The 11,112-nt window shown below is 48.7% G+C and overlaps 1 protein-coding gene across 1 annotated transcript in view; it reads left to right on the top strand.

The window, feature by feature from the left end:
• Positions 1-7,511: 7,511 nt before the first annotated feature.
• The window catches only part of Slc7a14 (solute carrier family 7 member 14), a 46,759-nt gene continuing 43,158 nt past the window's right edge, over positions 7,512-11,112 (top strand). Inside the window, exon 1 of the mRNA XM_052178782.1 lies at positions 7,512-7,821. Within this exon, the coding sequence (XP_052034742.1) occupies positions 7,512-7,821 (310 nt within the window). The remainder of the gene's footprint in view (positions 7,822-11,112) is intronic.

The following is an 11,112-nucleotide window of genomic DNA, read 5'->3' as shown; positions in this document are numbered from 1 at the left end:
TAGACATTCCACGGCACCTGGTCCTGTGAGTTGGGCCCTCATAGGTGGTTGTTTATGTGGACTTTATCTATTGTATGTGAACCTTGATGGGGAAGACTCTCCAGTCTTCATGTCTGCCAATGACTTCTTGTATTTATTTACTCTGTGTGTGTGTGTGTGTGTGTGTGTGTGTGTGTGTGTGTGTGTGTGTGGTGCACGTGTCACTACATGTGTGTAGAGGTCAGAACTTATGGGGGTCAGTTCTTTCCTACTATCGGGTGAGTCTTGGGGAACTGAAGTCTTCCGATGTGGCAGCCATTTTGTGGCCATCCTATGACCTCACTCTCCACCCTAGTCTCTTGTCACAATGAAGAAACATAGGGGGTGAGAAAGATGGTTTCTGCAGCCGTGACTGCACATGGCTACTTGAGTCCCTTGAATAAATCGCATGCTGTGCAGTCTATGGTCAAGAGAAACCTGGGAAGCTCCCATGGAAAACAGACTGAATGAGGGCTGGGAGGCAGGCCAAGGGCTCTCAGGAAGCACCTGAGTAGGGGGGCCTAGGAGTGAGGTCTGAGAAGGGACAAAGGGAACATCAGGAACCACCACAGATGACAGAATTGACGATATGTATCATCACCAAAGGCTCCACATGCCCTTCTTCCGTTCCTCACCACAGCTGTGAACTAGGCACCAACACTGTCCCACTCTAGAGATGGCAGGACGGGAGGGCAAGGCTGCAATGTGACCCTAACCCGTAGGCTGCACCGTCAGTCGGGAGCCGGAACCTCACCTTGGAGAGTCTGTGAGGCTGAAAGGTTAGCCCCAGACCAGGAGATAGAGGGGTGCAAGGGGCCTCGGAAGGGGCCTTTAGCCCCACAGGCACTAAGCAGTGCTTACCAACCAGGCAGCGTTTCCTAACTGTAGCACCATTTGGCTTGAGGACATTGCTTAGATGGTCTCTGTCTGTAATAGCTGTACTAGGCCAGCCGCTCCAAGGGGCAGCCTCTGTCACCAGTGATCCCCATACCCAGAAGTGCCCCCAACGACTGTCATGGAAGGATTTACATAATCCCTCCCACTTGGGAAAACCGGGTGAGAATGGGGTTTTGGTGTTGACTATTTTGTTAGTTTACATTTTCTTTCTCTCTTAGCCACTAAATGTACCTATAACCTATGTATCTAGTAAACCTCCAGACCATAACCATTTTTGAAACAAAATGCTTTCAGTTTCTTCAGGCTTGGAGCCACAAACAGGCAAAGCCAGGAGAAGAACCAGGATGGCCCCTCCCCGGCCTCCGTGAGCCTTAGTTATAGCTGTGAAGTATTTTGAGAACGGTAATTCGAGTGCTAGAGAAAGCACAACAGGCCTTTATTGCTCAACTTGGAAAAACCACAGCAGTGAAGCTTCAGAAAAAACAACAACAACTCTGATTAGCATAATCCGTGCTTAATGAATATGGATATTCAAAGTCACCTCGACGCTCGCTTCCTTTTGTACATTTTGTTCTCTCCTACCAAGAAAGGAGATGTCCCCAGCCCCTGTTTGCACCAAGCAAGCGAGAGCTCGAGGAACTGCCTGAAAGGGAATTAAGCCAGGGAGAAATTCTTGCCACCTTCACCCTTGTTCTAATTAATTATCCACATTTTCGTTACAGTTTCTTGTAACCAAGAGTATGGAATGCAAATAGAGACGGCGCCTCCCTGGTGAGCCTGCTCTGCTTCCCTAATGTTCTTTTCAGTGTCTAACTCGGGGCTGACAAGACAAGTCTCCCAGGGAACCCATGCAAACCATGCAGCCCTGGGAAAGGAAGGCTGACAGAACTCACCAACTACCCAGCACAGGACAAGACCTAAAGATGGAAACACACGCCCTACACCTGCCAAAGGCCTGAGGATGGGTGTCAGCCTCTCCAAGAGTGACTGAATTGTTCTTTGCCTACCAGCCTCTCACTGTAGCAAGTGTATCCCAGTCATTTCTCACTGTGTAAAGTCCTTTACACACTTTATACACCATACCCTTTACACTTCTGTCCAGCCCACTGCTAACAAAAAGGCCAACTCTCTGATGAAATGTAGTATGCTGACTGGCCAGCCACCAAGGTGACAGGGAGAACACGGGCATGGCTTACAAAGTCCCTTCCTAGCGCAGCATCAACCTGTGGGTCACAACCCTTACAGCGCCAACCCTTTCACCGGGGTTGTCTGAGGCCATCAGAAAACACAGCTCTTTATATTATCCTTCATAAAAGTAGCAAAATCCCAGTTATAAAGCAACAACAAAAATAATTTTATGGTTGGGGGGGGGGGGTCACCACAACATAAGGAACTGTATTAAAGGGTCACAGCAGAAGGAGAGAAGAGTTTATTCAATACACTTCAAGCCGGCAGCAGGCTGAGCAGTAATTACAGTACTCCTTACAGCCTGGGGAAATGGAGGGTGTGGGAGGTCTGCACAGGAGGAGTGCTTTTGTAATTAGGGAAAGTTTCCTTGTTTGCAGTTCCTTGGTGTGTAATTCACACTATTCGAAGGACAGTCTGCATTGGGGGGGGGGGGACTAGAGTTCTGGAAGGTTAGTGACAGCCACAACACATGTCATGTCCACTGTGCAATCTCTGCCGTGCAAGTAAGAGCTGTGTAAATCAGAGTTGTGCAAGTCAGGATAATCCTGGCTGGTTAAAGTTCAGGCCTGTTCAAAGCGTGAGGTCACCTGGCGGTCACCTGGCTCTGGGCTGCTGCTCTGTGATGGTAGGTTACAGCACTCCGAGGCCAGCAGTTTGGGCAGTAACTACAGTTACTACCTGGACTATGCCTGTGAAAATTCCCAAAGAGGGATTTGTTCCACCCCTGAGTCTCTTAGTAATGGCCTTCCCTGCATGCATAGCAGCTGCAGTGGATGGGCAGAGAAGCCACAATCTCACGTTGCTCACTGAATGGGGTCATTCAGTGTCCCCACACTGCCTTTAGAGACAATCCCACACTGCAGATATTTCAGCAAACGGGCCCTGGTACAGTTTCATCAGGTTAAGTCAGGTACCCGGGGCCCTGGCCCTGCATGAGGATGGGCCAAGCTCTGGTCCCACCCTAGAAGAAGGCGGTGACCTCAGACAGGGGCCTGTGCCTTTCCTGCCTCCACTGCTCCCTCTGGCACATCTGTTGCTATGGTTGAGTTGCTGTTGCCTCTCATCTAACTCACACACAGCGCTCAGATCCTCCTCCTCCTCCTCCTCCTCCTCCTCCTCCTCCTCCTCCTCCTCCTCCCACTGCCAAGAGCATCCTTCCCTGAGGATGCTGGGCATAGCCAGACCCTCCGCTTACTCAAGAGCCAATGCCGAGTCTCCAGAGGTCTTCCAACAGCTTCACCTAGCTTTATTTTTGATATTTTTATTTTTGATAATTTCACACCTGAGCACTACATTTATATAATATATATGCATGCACATATACGCATATATGCATATATATAGAATATACACACTCACATATATATCCTATGGTTTATATGTTGCTTGTATGTGCATGTTCAGGGCTGACCACAGGGACTGGCTAGCCACCAAGGGGTTGCTCCTGGAGAACACTGATTCTCTCTCTCCCAGCGGCCATTGATTGACTGTAGATCTTCCTCTAGGGGAGGAGCCTTGTGAAATTTTCCATATCTACATTGCATGTTAACTGGTGTTGTCACCTGTTTCCATTCCATCACAGTCTGTATTGGTCTGCTACAGCTGCCACAGCAGTGCACCACCATTAGGAGTGTAGCTACAGACGTGGCCCCACTCTCATTCTCCTCTAAGAGTCCAAGGTGGCCCTGTGAGCCATGGCCCCTGTTGTTGCACTAATCATGTAAGAAGACACAGAAAGATGAAGATGAGGAAGAGAGGAGAAACTGTGGATGAAAAAGAAAAGGGGGTGAGGGACAGGCAGGGAAGGGTGTAAGGGTCTGAACATCACTGAAGGAAGACCCAGATAGTTTGCAAAAACAAAGAGTGTTTATTCTGCAGAAACAATCAGCATACGGGGTTCAACCATTATTACAAATGGAGACCCCAGACAAAGGCACACAGGCCTTCTTATAGGGAACCGGGGAACTCTCTAGAAGGATTAAGTTATCTAAAATTTCATTGATGGATGCTAGGGGGTCACAGATGGTCAGTGGTCTGCATTCCTATGTCATGAACATTCAATCATGGGTAATCAGTGGTCTGCATTGCTATGTCATGAATGTCTAACCATATGATGAAATAGGGCTGCCCAGCACAGATGGCCCATTTGGAGATAAGATATTTCCCTGATTTTGTTGTTATCCCCAGGCTGTTCTTTGGGAGGGGGGTTTATGGTTTTCTTCCGGATTTTATGGTCTGTCCCTGAAGCTGGTGTCTTATGGCCTAGTTCCTGGGATTTATGGTCTATTCCTGAAGCTGGTGCCTTACATCCTTTTTCAAAATCATGCCTGGTCCTTAACATGGAGACAAATGGGGTTTATGTTGTCCTTTTAAGGGGAGTAGAGTATAAACTGATCACATGACCACTCAAAAGTATCATTAAGGGGAGGTTTCTGTTGTACGAGGAAAGAGCCCAACCAGAGGCATCTGAAAGGATCCAGGGCCGGGAGAGAACGTCGTAAACCGAGCATGGTCAGCGGACTGGACATGGCTATGGGGGTGGGAGGAGGAGGGCGAGAAAGGAAGACAAAAAAGAGGAGCAGGAGTGGTGAACAGAGGAAGGGAACACAGCTGAAATAGCCGGGTGATAGGGAGAAATAAGTAGCTGAGGGCGGGGCGGAGCCCATGAGCTGGAGAGCCTAGAGGGCGGGGCGGAGCCCATGAGCTGGACAGCAGAGCCTAGAGAGAGAACAGAATAAGACCAAGGATGCCAGCCTGGGCTCTGAAATATGGAACTGGTGCTCGAGAGACTGAGGGAGACTGGCGGCCCGCATGCGTGAGCTTCGATAACGCTAATAGGCACCACAGAAGGGCATCTGTCCCTCCTACCAGTCGTAAGAAAATGGCTCCTGTGGTTGAGAGGAACTGGCACCCAGTTCCTGAGGAATGCTGGCTCATATCCAGAACTTGGACCTGACAGAGAGGGAGCACAATTCAGACACCAGGCCTCGGGAGTAAATTAAACCGGAAGGGATGTCACCCCAGTCCAGTGAACTGAGCTAGTGCATTTCACCTGACTCCTAATTAGCCAGTGTCTGGAAAGCCTTCAGGAAGAGATAAGCACGGCCTAAGTGCTAAGTAGTATTAATTAATAATATTAATAATAAAAGACACACAGCTGCAGTCACAGCACTCAGGACAGGGATTCAGGAGAAGTGCCAACCTCAACACCAGCCACACTACCTAGCAACACCCTGATTCAAAACGAATAACACTTGTGGATTACGTCAGCAGGGACTTTGTGTACGTAGCCTTGGCTTACCAGTGCAGTGCTTGGGATCAATGCTTCACATTCTTCAAAATCTCTTTCTAAAATCACATAAAGTTCTAAATTCCCCCCCCCAAAAAGCAGCCTCAAGAAATACACAGCGGGTAGGGCTCTCCTACGCATCAGATTACGACCCCCATTTAACTTATCCTAGAGTTGCTTTCCTGGAAGTTTCAACATCCTTCTATTTTAAGACAGTCCATGATCTCCTGCTTGCTGATGCAGCAAGCAAACTTTTAAGTTCGTTATTAAGGCTCAGATCACCATTGCCAAGGTGCTTATATTCAAAAACACCATGTGATATCTTCCAGAGATGTATGGCACTGTCCTGTGTATTCCCACTGTTAGCCATACCCCTGCCCCAAATGCCAGAGGAAGTCTTTACCATATAACCCTCCAAAGCACACAAAACATTTTCTGTCTTATTTGAAAGCCAAATTCAAAACAGTCCTCTGGGTGGCAATGCCCATGGCCCCTCTTAAGAAGCTTAGGTCTAATTTTACGTTCTATTCTTTTTTACAAATGAGAATATTGTGTTCCCCCCAAAAAATAAGCCCCACATCACAGATCAAATTTTGCCAGAGCCAAGTAAGAAGTAGGTAGGAGTTGGGGCAGCTGAGTGCTCCCTTTGACCTAGTTGTTATCCTTAGCTCCTTATATGCATGCTCTGAGCTACATTAACACCAAGCAGAAGACTTTGTTACTGGAGTTGCAGAGTCAGAGCCTAGCTCCTGGCAGCTCTAACGGACTAGGTTCATCCCCCTGTCCTCCATAGGCATGGCGGATTGAATGAGAAATGTCCCTCACAGGCTCATGTATTTGAGCATTTGATTCCCAGATGGCGGTTCTATGTGGGAGGATCATAGAACTTGTAGGAGGTGGAGCCTTGTAGGAGGTGGAGCCTTGTAGGAGGTGGAGCCTTGTAGGAGGTGGAGCCTTGTAGGAGGTGGAGCCTTGTAGGAGGTGGAGCCTTGCTGGAGGGAGCACAACAATAGGCTCTGAAATGTTAGAGCCTCGCCCTGCTTCCTGTCAGGTGGCTCCCTGTCAGCTTCCTGTCTGTGACTGAACACATGATCAACCAGTTTCCTTCTGCCATGCTTTCCCTGCCCGATGCCAAACCTCCCCACCGTGATGGACTCTCCCCACTCTGGAACCAAAAGCCAAGGAAAACCCTCTCTTCCTCGGGTGGCTTTCGTCAGGATTTAGTATCACAGCAATAGAAAAGTAAGGAACGCAATGGACAATCAAGAGACAAGCTAACAGATAAACCAAAAGGGCAGATTTATTCAATGTGGCGATGCTAGGATGAAAAGACCCTCTTGCAAGACTGTCTTCAGGGTCCTGACGTGAGATCTGGGTTTAGACAGAGGGCTATTTAAAGACAGTTACAGCTAAGCCAAAGGGTGATTTTAAAGATATGCATAGCTAAGCAGCCCTAGTCAAGGTGATTCCCAGCATCATCATCTGGCCCTCGATCTATCCTGGGAGGTGATCTGACAAGTCCTCAGAACTGTGTAAAATATCTTTCTGGTAGACACACTCTCCTAGGAGCTTGACACCAGGGTCCCAAACTTTTCCTTCTCCCAGAATGAGATTCCTAGAGAAAATCAAATTCCTTGAAAATGGTTGGAATTTACAGAGGGGGGAACACCAGCCTCCTCAGAACCCCTTCTTATCTGCCCCTGAACTGCTAAGACTGAATAAAGCACGGAGAAAGAAAATGGCCTCCACCCAGTGCTCGAATAAACCAGGCTCTGAGGTGACTGTGAGGCACAGGAGAAGCTTCTGGCAGTCATATAGGACGGGAAGGGAACTCGGAAGGGAGAACACATGTTGTAAACACAGAGGACAGTCTCTTTCCTGTTCATGGTGGTATGCCAAACGTGTCTCCAAGTCATGATTTGTTCCCACGGTTCTTACCTTCTTTCTTGTGTTTCTCTTGTAGACGTTCATGCCCAAGACCAGGCTGCTGCGGCTCCCACTGGGCCTTTCTTGAAAGGACAAGCACTAACTGCTCCATGCCTTCCAGGATCATCCACTAAGGCTCCCGTAGTCCTTTTCTATCTATCAGCAAACCTTCACTGCAGCCCTCCTGTTAAAGATGAGCGGCTTTCTGGCCTCGCTGGACCCCCGGCGGGTACAGTGGGGGGCAGCCTGGTATGCAGTGCACTCTCGGATCCTGCGCACTAAGCCGGTGGAGTCCATGCTGGAGGGAACTGGAACTGGGGCCACCTCGGCACATGGCACCAAGCTGGCTCAGGTGCTCACCACCGTAGACCTCATCTCTCTTGGAGTCGGCAGCTGTGTGGGCACTGGCATGTATGTGGTGTCCGGCTTGGTGGCCAAGGAGATGGCAGGACCTGGGGTCATCGTGTCCTTCATCATTGCTGCCGTTGCATCGATATTATCAGGTACGTGTGCAGGGAAGGGAATCCCGCAGCAAGGTTACTCACTGCTCTGGTTGCTTCTCACCCCACTCTTGTAGAGCATACATTACTGTTTTTATTTGTTTTATGTGTTGTGCGGGCACCCGCCACTGCCTGTGTGTGCAGGCCAGAGGACAATTTGTGTGAGTCAGTTCTGTCCTGCCACCATGGGTCTGGGGAACCCATGCTGACAGTACGACTGGCAGACACCCTCCCCTCTGAGACATGTCCCCAGCCCTTTTTAGAATAGTCAGTAATGAGCTGAGGGTCGCATCTTGGCTTGTCTGCTTTATTTTTGGTCTCCAGTCCTAGATAGGAGACTAGGTTTTGATCTTATTGTAATAGCTTCCGTTTTCTGGGGTCTCCCAGCTTCTCACTCTCTCTTATGTACTATGTACTCTGTAGCATGTAGTTTTTAAAAAATGAACCGTACTAAATCCAGCTAATCACTGGCACTGGCGGTTTCCCCCACCCCCATGGCCAGCCCCAAGCGGCCATCTTGCCCTGGTTCCCTCGGCCAGCCTACTGCCAAGCCTCTCCGGACAAAAACGGCTCCCAAGATAGCTCTCTCGGTCTCTGCTTGCTAAGTTGACCCAGACAGGGCTCTAATAGCACTTCCCAGGCCATCCACGCCCTGTGGCACAAAGCCAGCTGCTCAGACCCCCTTAGCCCTGTGAAATGATAGCACTAGAGACTTACAGTATACCAGGTAGATTTATAAGGATAAAGCTCCAACCCCAAAATGCCCACGCAAAGAACACAAAACTCAATTAATATAAATACAAGCTGCACAGCTAGATTGGGCAAAAGCGCCCTACACTGCTCTATCGCCCATCTATGAAATCCCTGGCTACTTATGGCCCTTCAGACCATGTGATTCATCTTCATCTCCTCCTTCCTCCTCCTCTCCTCGTCGCTGTCTCATCTGACCCTTCTCTTCCTGTTCTGCCTGGAAGGTCCTGCCTTCATATCTTCGCACAGTGATTAGCTTCCTTTCATCTTTATCAGCCAATCAAATCACTAGGGGAAATTCCCTACATTACTCTGCTTCTGTTTTAACTCTCCCTTACCTTGGAAGATGGGCTGAGTCTCCTAGGGAGAATCAGAACACACAGCTAGGGTAGAACAATAGTAAAGGCTGTGCAGAGTAGCAAGACAGCAGGTCAGCGGGTCCGACATCACTGGGATTTGATGAGCTTCAAGCTGGCAATGGGAGGCGAAGAGAAGGAAGCCAAGCGAGGAGATTCAGTGCTGCTGTAGACATAAACCGCTCCTGCCTCAGCAGCCTCAGGCAACCCATCACCTACAGGGAGCTCAGCAGCAGTCCCTCTCCCCTGACCCGGGCCAAACAACTCTCTCAGAAGCAGGATGCAGAGGCCTACATATTGGTGGTGGTAGAGGCATACATTTGTGGGATGGCTCTCCGATTCCCTTTCTTCCTTTCCTTCTTTTTCTCTAGAGCTTGGGGCCATAGGGTCTTCCCAAAGTGCCAGACTTAGGGCAACAGACAACAAGAAAGAAAGAAAGAAAGAAAGAAAGAAAGAAAGAAAGAAAGAAAGAAAGAAAGAAAGAAAGAAAGAAAGAAAGAAAGAAAGAAAGAAAGAAAGAAAGAAAGAAAGAAAGAAAGAAAGAAAGAAAGAAAGAAAGAGAGAGACAGGGGGGGGAGGGAGGGAGGGAAAGAGAGAGAGAAAGAGAGAAAGGAAGGAAGGAAGAAAGAGTGGGGAGGGGGAAAGGGAAGGAGGGAGGAAAAGAATCAAGGGAAAGAAATGAGGGAGGGAGGGATGGAAGGAGGAAAGGAAGGAATGAAGAAGGGAAGGAAGAAAGGAAGGAAGGGTGGAAGAAGAGGAGGAGAGGAGGGGAAGAAGAGAAGGGGAGGAAGAAGAGCGTCCTGATTGTTGGGTGACGTCATGGCAGGAAAACATAAGGTTTTGCTGGGCACGGGGCAGCTGCTTGTGCACATCGGCCGACGGACTGGCACTGGCCATGAGTATTTGAGCTCGGCAACCGTTTCAGGTGCAGCAGTTCTAATTCAGGGCAGGAGCTCTGTGACTTGTGCTCAGCACCACAAGAAAAGCCCTAAGTACCATTCTTCCCAATTAAATATTAATATTTAGTCTCCATCCATGAAGGAGCAACATAAACTACGAACTCACAAGTATACTAGCTCTTGTCTGAACCTTTTCATTTAGTAAGAAAAGACTGACTGGGACCCACCCTTGCTGTCAGCTCTACATATTCCCCTATCCTGGTATCACCCTTCTGCATGAAAACTCTAATAAACTGGGTTTATCCAGACTAAAGGACTTCTGTCCCTTTAAACTGAAATGAATTTTTCACATGAATGGATTATCTGGCTACTTGAAACTAGTAAGGGGATTGCAATTCTTCCCAAATTTTATTGACAGAACTAACTCATTACAGACTTATAGTTCTAAAAGGGTCGTCATTACAGAACAGACTAGAGATAGCGGAAGGGACAGCATCTTGCTAGGGGGATATCCTGGTTCACGATGCTGTAATAGAACACCTTAACCAGAAGCGGCTCAAGGTAGAAGCGGGTTTATCTCAGTTCACAGTCCAGCCCCGTGGGTTGAGTCACAGAGACAGAGAAGCTTGAAACAGCTGGCCACAGGCAGGAGCAGGAAAAGGCTGACTGCTTGGGAGTGCTTAGCTAGGTTGGTCTTCTTTAGTCTTCAACAGCTCAGGACCCTCTGTCAAGGACTTGCTGCACACCCATGGTGGGCTGGGTCTCTCCACACTGAATAACTTAATAAAGTCAACGCCCCTTGGGTGTGCCCATAATCCAACCCAATGTAGACAATCTCTCTTTAAGACTGTTCCCAGGTCACATGGGGGCATAAGACAGACACCTAAAGTGCCCCCTAGTTAATGACTACTATACAGTTTTTCCAGACCCTACTTTAGTTGGCTACAGCCCCCAGAAGAGATGATGGCTGTATATAAATCGTCCTTCACATGAAAGCCATTGCATCCTGGGAGCACTGAGCCAGACCTCAGTGCTCACAGCACTATATAATATCTACTCCTTTGCTGAGCTCGAGAGCTCAGAATTCGCCCAACCAGTATTATGTTGGAGGCAGTCTGCGCCACTGTTTGCAGCGCTGGTAAGCAACGCCTCTTGCCAACTTTACAGTGACATCAGGTTGTAGACCTGAAGTCAGCTGTGCTGGGACTTGTGTCTCTGCTGCTGTTGTTTACCACGGAGTTGGTTGTTAAGCATCCCCCAGCCTTTCCTGGCGCAGCTCCTCCACGGCT

Source organism: Apodemus sylvaticus, chromosome 4 (assembly GCF_947179515.1).
Source record: "Apodemus sylvaticus chromosome 4, mApoSyl1.1, whole genome shotgun sequence".
Classification (NCBI taxonomy): domain Eukaryota; kingdom Metazoa; phylum Chordata; class Mammalia; order Rodentia; family Muridae; genus Apodemus; species Apodemus sylvaticus.
This window is presented reverse-complemented; position numbering and strand designations above follow the sequence as displayed.